The sequence below is a fragment of the Myotis lucifugus genome, unplaced genomic scaffold, assembly GCF_000147115.1.
Source record: "Myotis lucifugus unplaced genomic scaffold, Myoluc2.0 scaffold_992, whole genome shotgun sequence".
Classification (NCBI taxonomy): domain Eukaryota; kingdom Metazoa; phylum Chordata; class Mammalia; order Chiroptera; family Vespertilionidae; genus Myotis; species Myotis lucifugus.
In genome coordinates, this window is record NW_005872040.1 from 45,364 (window position 1) to 58,204 (window position 12,841).

General features: G+C 40.9%; 1 protein-coding gene and 1 pseudogene across 2 annotated transcripts in view; both read left to right on the forward strand.

Moving 5' to 3' along the window:
* Window positions 1-11,816, forward strand: part of LOC102430395 (cation channel sperm-associated protein subunit epsilon) — a 56,241-nt gene extending 44,425 nt beyond the window's left edge. Inside the window, exons 10-12 of one of the 2 annotated variants that reach the window (XM_023747812.1) lie at window positions 3,947-4,104; window positions 10,125-10,178; window positions 11,544-11,815. In XM_023747812.1, the coding sequence (XP_023603580.1) occupies window positions 3,947-4,104; window positions 10,125-10,178; window positions 11,544-11,673 (342 nt within the window). In that variant the 3' untranslated portion in view covers window positions 11,674-11,815. Of the gene's footprint in view, window positions 1-3,946; window positions 4,105-10,124; window positions 10,179-11,543 lie in introns of both variants that reach the window. The other variant, XM_023747813.1, reaches the window with a different exon arrangement.
* LOC102430089 lies at window positions 4,865-5,679 on the forward strand (annotated as a pseudogene).
* Window positions 11,817-12,841: the final 1,025 nt, after the last annotated feature.

Below are 12,841 nucleotides of genomic sequence, written 5' to 3' on the forward strand. Positions count from 1 at the left end.
CTCCTCTCTCCTAAAATCTCCAACACCTCTTCACCTATCCTCCTTCTTACCTAATGAACTTGCTTCCAACTACACCAAAGTCATTATGGTGCTTGTTAAATCTGGCATTAGATCCCGTATTTAAAGAAGCACATCTTTTAAATTATAATATAGTACCTTACTGTTTTTAACATTTTGTCGGCAATAATTCTTTATAACAAGTTTCCCTTGTAGACACAATTTTATATTGTGTCTTTAAAAACATTTTTCTAAGAAGGTATCCTTGGTAACCCATAGGTTTTATCAAACTGACAAAAGGACCCACATAAAAAACTCGTACACACACAAAATAAGTGTAGGAAACCCTGATCTAGAGGCAAAAAGAAGAGAACTAAATGTTGGGTCATTCAACTATTTAGAGACTGGGGGAATGAGGAGGTCAAAGGAGATGAGAGAGGAAAAATCCAAGAAGCAGGAGGGAAGCCAGGTGAGCGTGGTTTTCCAGACAGACAACATGTAAAGCAAGTCTTACATGGAGGGAGGGATCAACTGTGTCAAGTCCACACTAAGACAGGTCAACTATGGTGAGCATTGAAAACTGATCATGTACATTAGCAGCATGGAGATAACTAGTAACCTTGAAGGATCCATTTAGGTGCAGTGTGAGAGACAAAAACTTACCAAAGTGGGTTTAATTAACATGGAAACAATGAATTCAAAGCAGCAAGAATAGCCATCTCCGCTGAGGAGTTTGGGGGCAAAGGGGAGAATGACATAGTGTAGTAGCTAGAGAGCAAGAGGCGAAGAGAGGGTCTTATTTTTTTACTAAGATGAGACAAATAACCCCGTGTTAAAGAAAATTTATGGTGCTTCCATTAACATCTCAAACTTAACATGTCCCAGCTGAGCTCCTACTATCCACCCTACAAACATAGCCCAGCGTCCTTCCCACCGCGGTGAGTGGGAATCCCATCCTTGCAGCTTGATCAGGAAAGAAGCCTCTGAGCGTCATCTCACGCCCACATTTGGTCTTCCAGGAAATCTGTTGGCTCTTCCTTCAAAGTATATTCTGAATTGGTCATTCCTCACCACCCCAATTGCCACCACCCTGCTCCTCCATCACCAACCATCTGGGTTAGAACAGCAGCATCCCTGCTGGTCTCCGTGCCTCAGCCTTGCCCACCACGAATCTAGTCACAACACAGCAGCTAGTGTTCCTTCCAAAACATAAACGAGAACATGTCACTCTTCTGCTCAAAACCATGAAATGGTTCCCATCTCAGTTACAGCCAAGCCTTCATTATTTGCTATGCCCCTCCCCTATGACTAGCCAGCTTCCTCCTCCAGGTCTTTACTTAAGAATCAACCAGTCAAAAAGAAAAAAACCATATATATACTACATATATATATAAAATCAACTAGTCAAGCCCAGCCAGTGTGTTTCAGTGGCTGAGCATCGATCTGTGAGCCAGGAGGTCACAGTTTGATTCTTTCAGGGCATGGGCCCAGGTTCCGGGCTCCATCCCAGTGTTCAGGAGACAGCCGATCAATGATTCTCTCTCATCATTGATGTTTTGGGGTTTTGTTGTTGTTGTTGTTGATATATGTTTATTGATTTCAGAGAGGAAGGGAGAGGGAGAGAGAGAGAGAGAGAGAGAGAGAGAGAGAGAGAGAGAGAGAGAAACATCAATGTTGAGAGAGAATCATTGATCAGCTGCCTCCTGTATACCCCACACTGGGGGTGGAGCCCGCAACCCCAGCATGTGTCCTTGACCAAAATCGAACCCAGGACCTTCAGTCCTCAGGCGGATGCTCTATCCACTGAGCCAAACCAGTTTGGGCTCATCATTGATGTTTTTATCTTTCTCTACCTCTCCCTTCCTCTCTGTAATCAATAAAAATACATTTTAAAAGAAATCAACTAGTCAATGAAGACTACCTGGTCCACTCTCTAGAAAAAGTTAACCATAACCCCGGCAGTCCATATCTTCCTTCCCAGTTTTCTTTACTGTCATTAGCATGTGTCACTCACTGACACATTGTGTATGTAGTCTGCTTATTTATCCCATTTGTTGTCTGGCTCCCCTATTGGAACGCAAGCTGCATAAGCAAACAAAATTGTGTGTGTTTTGTTCACTGCTGTATCCCCACCATCTACCCATTCTGAGTGCTCAATAAATATCTGTGGAACTAATTAATAGAGTATAGCCATCTACCTTCTTATAGAGTATTAATTCCGCTATTAAGAAAGCATAAGGAAGCCCTGACTGGTTTGGCTCAGTGGATAGACAGTCGGCCTGCAGACTGAAGGGTCCCAGGTTCGATTCCGGTCAAGGGCATGTACCTTGGTTGCGGGCACATCCCCAGTAGGGGGTGTGCAGGAGGCAGCTGATCAATGTTTCTCTCTCATCGATGTTTCTAACTCTCTATCCCTCTCCCTTCCTCTCTGTAAAAAAATCAATAAAATATATATTTTTAAAAAGCATAAGGAATTAAACTAGTCATGGAGTCAGTTAAAAAAGAAACTTGCCCTATGACTTTTGTTGAAGGGTCTGGGGTTGTGTGACACTCTATTTGCCAAAATCTCACACAAGGCACCCAAATATTCTAGGATTTAGCCAAAATAACACATTACTTAAAGCAATGGGCCACCTGTTCATTAAAGTGCTGGAGTGTGCCCCAGTCAGTATGCTTCAGTGCAGTGTTTCTCAGATGTTAATGCACATCAGAATCACCAGGGCAGTGGTCAGCAAACCGTGGCTCGCAAGCCACATGCGGCTCTTTGGCCCCTTGAGTGTGGCTCTTCCACAAAATATCACGTGTGGGCGCGCACGTACAGTGCGATTGAAACTTCGTGGCCCATGCGCAGAAGTCAGTTTTCAGAAAGGAGATAGACGAAACAAGTATACAAGACGAGTGTGGATGGGAGAGTTGGAAGGGATCGACCTCAGCGAATGTACCTCAATCAGATTGAGGACGTTTTTTAGCAAAGGCCAGCTTAGGAGTACCCTAATTAAGTTAATAACAATGTACCTATCTATATAGTTTAAGTTTAAAAAATTTGGCTCTCAAAAGAAATTTCAATCATTGTACTGTTGACATTTGACTCTATTGACTAATGAGTTTGCCGACCACTGCTAGAACAGGTCTCTGGGCCCTACCTCCAAAGTTGCTGGTTCAACAGATCTGGGGAGGGACCTCAAAATCTGCAGTTTAACAAGTTCACAGGTGATGCTGCTACTGCTGATCACATTTTAGAACTAGTGAAATAGTGGCTTACATTCAAGAAAGTTTTGAAGTGCCCACACCAGGCCCTAAATACTCACTCCTACTTTATGGAGACACAAAGCTCTGCACCGGAAGGGTGCATTCAGTCTGGAGTCTGAGTATAATGGAACGCAGGCACCTGCAAAGACTAGTTATGTCTGGGTGAGCAAAGCTACCCTTCCCGAGGGTATATTATCTGAACATGGCCACCAGTGGCGCTCTTTCCCTGAAACATATATTTGGAATGAAATAGCATTCCAGTTCCTGGAGCCACGCTGATTGCTGCATAGTCCTGACTCTACAGGGATGAATAGCCTGCATAAAGATCTGGGAGGTAACTATAGAGATGTAAATTCTCAGAAGAAAAACTGAAGGACTCTAAAGGTACTCTGGGAGGTAACTATAGAGATGTAAATTCTCAGAAGAAAAACTGAAGGACTCTAAAGGAAAAGTGACATTTTCACAGGTTCTTCCAAGTTAATGTTAGAGCTTGAGAAGGAAAGGGAGAAATGGTACTGAATTATTGGCTACACACATACAACTGAAGACAGGATTCACGTTTCTAGACAGGGCTGACATACTATTCCAAGAAGTCCTTGGCTAGAAAGGAGGTGTAATTCCTGAGGCTAGGGGAGATTTGTTTTCTCAGAGGCTATAGATGGTTTGATCAAGTGGGTTTTTGTCTTTGTTTCCTATTCAGAACTATAAGCACTGTTTTTCTTATGGTATTGGAAAACCAGGAGACTTGAGTCAACCGTACGAGATTATCAACAAGTCTAACCGTAACCATTTAGTTTGGCCTCTTCCGCAAGCTGGAATGTATGTGTTTAAAGTGAAGATCCTGGATCCAAACTATAGGTGAATATAAATGTTTTATTACAATCATTTTAGCATTAATTCCACAAAATTACATTTTTATTTTTAAATTTAAGTTTTTAATTTAATTTATTGGGGGTGACATCGGTTAATAAAATTATATGTTTCAGGTGTACAATTCCTAATACATCATCTCTATAGTGTATTGTGTGTTCCCAAATCAAGTCTTCTTCCACCACCATTTTCCCCTCAGACCCTCTTCTACCTCTCCCACCTCTTCTCCTCTGGTAATCATCATGCTGTTGTCTGTGTTAATTTAATTTGATTTGCTGTCACCTAGATATTTAATTTTTGTTATGATTTACAAATCTGCTTTCTAATTTTTGTGGCAATCACAATAAGCATTGTATGGGGGTGGAAGATAAGATTTCATGTTAAACATTAATTAATCAATTCACAATTACTATGTTCCTTGGTTATGACAGATGCAAATATAACATAAGCACAATCTCAGCCTTCAAGGCACTTATAATTAAATGGTTGGGGAAGAAGGAGTGGGGAAGACACAGACAAACCAAGGGAGGTTAAATCAGAGCAATACTGAGATATTTTTAAATATAATAATTTGTATTATTAATGAGCAGAATAATAATTCAAAGATGGGAAATATCAATGCTATTTTGAGAATCAGAAGAAAACGTCATGGAGAATAAGGAACATTGGTAGAATTTACATTGCCAGAGGACTAGAATACACCCTTCAGAAGCCACGCTAATAATGAAATGCCTGTGGCTTGTGGATCATGAAGGAAGTTGGAAAATACCTTGAGTGAGGAAGGTAGAAAACAAAGGAGGCAGACTAAGGTAAGGCATAATGTTGAAGTCAATTTCAAACCATGCCTCCTTAGCATCTTTACAAGGGGAGTGTTGTGATGAAAGTATAGTTCCTAACAAAATATTAGCCTGAGAAGAGCACAAAGAATGGTACAAATATTACGCACAGTATTTTATCCAGGGGTGGGGAAGAACAATTCCACAGGGAATTTGTTTAAAGGAATAATGACAAGATAGAATAAAATGTCTACTTCACTCTGCAAAGTCCAATAAATAAGTTCCAGGAAGACATGTCAATATCACTAAGTCAAGAGGGAAGGAAATTCCTAGTAGGAAGAATGAAAGATGTAGGTCCAATATGGTGGTGCCCAGTGGCATGTGAATCATGAGGAGTTTGCCCAGTTCCAGGAATTACTAAGGTGATGAGGGCAACTGATGACAGGACAGGACATGAATTAAACACTATGGTTATAACAGCTCTCTCTGCAGGAAACAATTATGCCAGCCAAACCTGTAAACAATTTTATGAGTGATGAGGCTCATGTCAGTAGGGACAGAGTCATAAAAATTGTACAGCTCAGACTTCATCAGCATTAAAACACCTCCGAGAAGAGAGAGAAAAGAATCTGGATGATTTCATGTTATTAAAGCAACTTAGAAAAGAACAGACAAAGTTGAAATGGATGCAGTCAGAACTGAATGCTGCAGAAGTGGTAAATGTCGGGGGCTGGAAGGTGTTTGATGAATGCTGCCAGAGTCACTCAAGCCTCCAAAGAATGAATAAAAAGATGTTTTTAATAAAAAGGACCAGGTCAGGAGAAACCAAGATGGCGGCATAGGTAAACACCAGAGATTGCTGCCTCACACTACCACTTCAAAAATACAACTAAAAGACGGAATGGACATCATCCAGAACCACAGGAAGGCTGGCTGAGTGGAAATTCTACAACTAGAAGGAAAGAAAAAAGCAAACCGAGACTCAGAGGAGGTGCGGTGCAGAAGTAAAATACAAAGGTGCGGAGGTGGATGCAGAGAGGGCTGGCAGCTCAGGACACGATTGTCTTTTTCAATCGGGAGGGAGTCTCAGGCTCTGAGCTCCAGTTCCGGGCGAGTCTCTGGGGACCCAGATTCATACGGGAGAAACGGGACTGTCTGGCATCGGTCGGAACTCAAGGGCAGCTTTCTCTCAGAGGCACTCGCAGCGATTGCCAGGACCTCTGAAGGCAGGACTGAGAGCAGCCATATGCTACCTCCGCCTGCCCTGTTGCTCCCCTAAGACCCCGCCCTGCCCAAGCCGTGCCAGGAGGCTTTTGCATATGAAAGGCCCGGCCCTTTGTAATCTGAAAATTACTTAACAAACTGCAGCTGCCCCAAGGCCCCAGGGCAACTTGCATTGCTTCACAGCTGGCTTCTGCTGGGTAGCCTCAGGCAGAGGCTAGATTAGCACCTCCTTAGATCCAAGAACCAGTGTACCCAGTGGTCAGGATGGGACCATCCAATTACAACTCCTCAGATCCATAAGGGACACTCAGGGGGCAGACTCAGTGAGCACCAAAGCCCCACTGAAGCAAGTCTTGCCCTTAAGGGTGTCTTCAGCACAGAAGTTCTCCCACCATAGACACAGCTGATTCTCACAGCCAATTGGCCTGGAGGTCAATTCCTCCCAGTGTTACCTACAACAATCAAGGCTTAACTACAACAAGACTGTGCACAAAGCCCACAAGGGGGTGTACCAAGAGTGTCTACCTCAGGTAATTGGGGAGGCTGAGCCACTGGACCAGTGTCCTATAGGACACTTAGCACAGAAAGCCACTCTATCGACACAGCGAAGCAAAAAAAATGCCGAGACAAAGAAACAGGACAGAAATGACAGAAATGGAGGAAAGCAAACTACTGGATATAGAGTTCAAAACCACACTTTTAAGGTTTTTCAAGAATTTTCTAGAAACCGCTGATAAACTTAATGAGACCCTCAAAAAATCTAGTGAGACCCTCGATGTTGTGATAAAGGACCAACTAGAAATTAAGCATACACTGACTGAAATAAAGAATATTATACAGACTCCCAACAGCAGACCAGAGGATTGCAAGAATCAAGTCAAAGATTTGAAATACGAAGAAGCAAAAAACACCCAACAGGAAAAGCAAAATGAAAAAAGAATCCAAAAATACGAAGATAGTGTAAGGAGCCTCTGGGACAGCTTCAAGCATACCAACATCCGAATTATAGGGGTGCCAGAAGAAGAGAGAGAGCAAGATATTAAAAACCTATTTGAAGAAATAATGACAGAAAACTTCCCCTACCTGGTGAAAGAAATAGACTTACATGTGGGAAGGAAGACATAAGACAGAAATAAGACAACCACACAAGAAGCAGGTGAATGGCCAACGGCATCTTTTGATCGCCGTTGCAACCTATTTATTTCCTTTAAGGTTATACAATCAATCATTGTTGCTAAGTGCGATTACTAAAACAAGTGAATTACATAAAACATCATTAATCAATTTTTGCCCCGTTACCAAGGTATTATTAATCAACTTGCCCCATTGCCCTAGCTATTAATATTAACTTGCCCCGTTTCCTAGACTATTATAAACTTGCCCCGTTTCCCAAACTACCGTCGACCATAGTTGGTTCCATTTCCCCAGCAACTGCCAACATACCTGAGAGGGACATTCAGAGGTCACAGTGGCCACGCACCCAGAACCAGCAGTTTGCTGCGGCATCTACAGGTACTCTCCCACACTTACAAGTCCAGGAAGCGCAGAGAACCCCAAACAAAAGGAATCCAAAGAGGACCACACCAAGACACATCATAATTAAAATGCCAAGAGCAAAAGACAAAGAGAGAATCCTAAAAGCAGCAAGAGAAAGAAAGTCAGTTACCTACAAGGGAGTACCCATACGACTGTCAGCTGATTTCTCAACAGAAACTTTGCAGGCCAGAAGGGAGTGGCAAGAAATATTCAAAGTGATGAATACCAAAAACGTCCAACCAAGATTACTTCTATCCAGCAAAGCTATCATTCAGAATTGAAGGTCAGATAAAGAGCTTCACAGATATGGAAAAGCTAAAGGAGTTCATCACCACCAAACCAGGATTATATGAAATGCTGAAAGGTATCCTTTAAGAAGAGGAAGAAGAAGAAAAAGGTAAAGATACAAATTATGAACAACAAATACACATCTATCAACAAGTGAATCTAAAAATCAAGTGAATAAATAATCTGATGAACAGAATGAACTGGTGATTATAATAGAATCAGGGACATAGATAGGGAATGGACTACTATTCTTGGGGGGAAAGGGGTGTGGGAGGTGCAGGAAGAGATTGGACAATAATCGTGCACCTATGGATGAGGTCAGTGGGTAGGGAGTGAGGGCAGAGGGTGGGGTGGGAACTGGGTGGAGGGGAGTTATGGGGGGAAAAAAGAGGAACCAATGTAATAATCTGAACAATAAAGATTTAATTTAAAAAAATAAAATAAAATAAAAAGTCTAAAAAAAAAAGGACCAGGTTATTTCATAAAAACTAAGCATGACATATATCAACAAGGCGTGCTTCCTCAGATGATTTCTGAGCCAACAATCCAAGACCTTTAGTTGATTTCAGCCCCTCTTAGCCAAGACCTCAAGTATAAATAATTCTGTTAATTATGAAGAAACCAACAGCTATTCTACACTGATTCTGTAAATATATATATATATATCGTAGCTATTAAAATAATTTTCTGACTTAGCAGAAAGAATAAAAAATGTCATATAGTCTGGGGTCACCATTAACAGAAGAGTTCCACAAAACACTATTTCCAAAAGATACCTGTACCTCCATGTTTATTGCAGCATTATTTACAATAGGCAAGACTTGACAGCAACCTAAGTGTCAAGCGAGGATGAATGGATCAGTGAGAGATGTGGTACATATATACAATGGAATATTACTCAGCTATAAGAAAAGAAAATCTTTCCATTTCAACATCATGGATGGACCTTGAGGACATTGTGCTAGAAAGTCTACTTTGCTTTGAGTCTTTTTTTTAAATATATTTTTATGTTTATTTTTAAATATATTTTTATTGATTTCAGAGAGGAAGGGAGAGGGAGAGATAGAAACTTCATTGATGAGAGAAAATCATTGATTGGCTGCCTCCTGCCCACCCCCACTGAAGATCAAGCCCACAGCCCGGGCATGTGCCCTTGATTGGAGTTGAACCCAGGACTCTTCAGTCTGCAGGCTGACACTCTATCCACTGAGCCAAACCAGCAAAGGCGGTTTGAGTCTTAATTTTGCACGAGTAGCTATGCAGTCTTACGCAAATTGCTTTGTCTCTTTGAGGTTATTTCTTTGTCTGTAAAATGAGTCAATAAAACCTATTTTATAGTATTCTGGGATTAAATGAAGTACCTGGGTTAAAATCCCTAACTTTGCTGGGCACTTGGCAAACACTCAATAAAAAAGTTCCTTCTTCTCTCTTCCTGCAACATGAAGGTAGGTAAATCATATTATTAATGTTTATTTAGCTATATCCTGTCTCATTTCAAGCAATATGCTAACTTATAAGAGAGACTCAGTAACTACAGAAATAATAACACAGTTTCCTATATCGACCTCCTAACATTCTCAGCTACCTGGAGGAGTTAGCCTACATCAGGTAAACATCATATGCACTTTGATCAGAAAACCTTGAATTCAAATCCAAGCTCTACTACTTACAACTGTGTAAACATTTATAAATAGCTTCACCTATCTGAGTCTCCATTTCCTCATCTAAAAGGAACGGTTGCTATAAGGATTAGCCAAAATAAATCATGTAGAGCATTTGGTACATTGCCTGGTACATAGCAAATACTCAATTAGTATTATTTGCAGTAAGTATTAATGGTCAAAAAATAACTTTATTATTTTTGTCAATACTTATTATTGTTAATTATTATTAATATCATGATTGCGTTTGTCTTGGGAACCACTATCAAAATGGTATAAAACTGTTAACAGGTCGGTGAGGTTGTAGCGACCAGCTCAAGGAATTCTGTAGCAAGCAGCCTAAGTCACACATATAGAAAAATCATCACTGCTGTTATATAAATGTATCTGCTCTCTCCTTTGTCAAGAAAGTGACACATTAACTAAGATGATACATGATTTGATCATTACCATAGAGATAGTGGAGGGAGCCTTAATATATTGTACTTAATTTAATCGTTAATATTCTTTTTCTAATTTGCAGTTTCTGTGACCTAAGAGCTCTCTTTGCAATACAGATCTCTGGAGTGATTCCCAGGTAATAATTGTGCCTAATCAGCCTTTAAAGAAAGAAGTTGTAAAAGACACAGGTGGTAGCTAAAAAGGAAAAGCCCCTCTCCCATTTTCCTGGGACCTAATATCTCTGCCCTCTATGCTGTCCTAGAAATTGTATCTGTTACACCAGGGACCCAGCAGGAGGGAACTCCTGAGAAGAGTTACTGCAGCTAGGTTCCTCTTTTTAAAACATTTTTTTCTTTAATTTTTTAAAATTGGTTTCAGAGAGGAGAGAAGGGGAGAGAGAGAGAGACATCAATGATGAGAGAGAATTGTTGATCAGCTGTCTCCTTCATGCCCACACTAGGGATCCAGCCTGAAACTCAGGCATGTGCCCTGGCCAAGAATTGAACCATGACCTCCTGGTTCATAGGTCATGCCCAACCACTGAGCCACGCCGGCCGGGCTGGGTTCCCCTTTTATTCTATACCCCTCTACAGCTACCTTCTTCCCATGAAACATGTCTTTCAACTCCACCTTGAGGGCAGCAGCTAGACTGGCAGTGGGACTGAGAGGGGATGGTGGCTGTGCCTGCACAGACCCTGAATCAGCCCTGGACCAATGGCCATTGTCCAGATACACCCAGGTAACTGGTTGTAAAAGCATTTTCCTGGACTCCATGCCAGTTTCTTTGGAGAGCAGAATAAAAAGTCTTATGTTAATACTAGAGGCCCAGGGCATGAAATTTGTGCACGGGTAGGGTCCCTAGCGGCTGCCAGCTGCCAGCTGCCAGCCAGGGCCTCCCTTCCATGGCTGCTGGCTGCTGGCTGCTGGCCAGAGCCTTCCTTTGTTCCGCACTACCCCCTAGTGGTCAGCACACGTCACAGCGAGTGATCGAACTCCCAGTTGGTGGAACTCCTGAGGGGACCCTTTACATATTAGGTTTTTATATATTTAGATTAAAGTTGGGACCACAAATAACTTTGCTCCTCTGTCCTGGGCCTGGTTTTGTTTTTGTTTTTTTTTTGTAAAATGTTAAACCAACATGCAAGACAAATCATTAATTATAGCCCTACTTTAAATATTACTGAGTCCTCAATTTGTTGCACTGATGGGTGGTTAATGGTGCGAATAATCTGCAAATGAGAAGAGCCATGTGTTGTTTCTAAGTAACTTTGGGAAACAGGCTTCACCTTTTTGCAGCAGCCTCTCATGCTATTGATCATACTGTCTATTTTCCTGCCTGGTCAGCCTCAACCACTAAAAGGTAAACATTTCGAGGGTGGACAAGATGTCTTCTTCACCTTTGTTCTCTGTCAGTGGAATAGTAGCTAGCAATTTAGAAATTGTTTGACTAAATTAACCAAAGTGACCAATCATTTCTAATGACTTTTTTTTTTTATTTCAGTCCAAATGGCTACCTGGTTTTTTCTGTCCTCTTTATCCTGATGCTACTGTTCTGCAGTATTCTAACTTTTAGCTACTTCCATTACATGATGATTTTCATACTTGAGAAAGAAAAACAAAAGGAAAATTAGGAAAAAAATGAAAGTTTGTTTACTATGGATATATATATATATGTAGGAATATACTCAAAGTACAAATATGTATTGTGTTTATATTGAGAACATGTGTTTGACCAAGAAGTACTAAGAATAAAAGTTTATAGTAAGTATCGTCAAATTCAAGATCTGAAAAATGTTCCTAAATTATCCAAAACACAAATATTTTCATATATATCTCATATTATAAAATTAATTCTTAATGTGTTTGTGTTTCTCTTTTTAAAACATATTTTTAGTGATTTTCATAGAGGAAGGGGAGGGACAGAGAGATAGAAACATCGATGAGAAAGGAAGTCATCAGTTGGCTGCCTCCTGCACAGCTCCCACTGGGGATCAAGCTGCCCTGACACATTGGTTGTGCCCTGAGGGGTCCGGAAAAAGGGAAGTTACAGGTTACCCTGACATTCTAAAGGTATGTTATCATAGATGCCAAAAGACAATAGGCTCAGTCAAGGTCAAAGTTGATCTTTGTCAGGGAAGATACCTGTCTAGGACATGACTACCCACCATTAGACTGCTTTTCAATTTTAAAAGTTTTCATTTCAGACCATCCTTTGTGGTAACTGTAGGTCTCTGAGTTTGCAAAGCCACCATGCAGGGCCTTCCCTATGTTAGTCAATTAGCATGTGGCCCCTTTTTGTCCACAAATGTTTGACTGAAACAGTAAGATACAGAGAAGAAAACATGGGCACTAAACTTGTAGACCTTGATCTTCAGTGGTGGTTTTGTGAATTTGAATCCCAAAGGCAAGGGAAATGAAATAAAAAATAAACAACTGGTATTTCCTTCTTGACACGGAATTTATTAGCAAAAGTTGCTCAATACAAGAGTCATTGGCTAGGCCCTGAAGATAGTTTTCACAGGAAGTCTGCCACAAAGGAATTTGGCCCGTGCTTCATGGCCATTGAGCAGAGTACCAAGGTAGCTTGGTTTCCTTGGAGCTAAGTCATCTTAGGTATGAACTATCTCAAAAACGGGTCTGGATATATTATTTTTTAATATATTGATGAGTTTCATTTGCTCCTATTTTGTTTAGGTGTTTTAGATAAATGATCATGAGCAAGACTGTCCCATGTGAAAGGAAGATCAGAAAACAGTTCACACTCACACAGTCAACAACATTCCATTACCTGCTGATCCT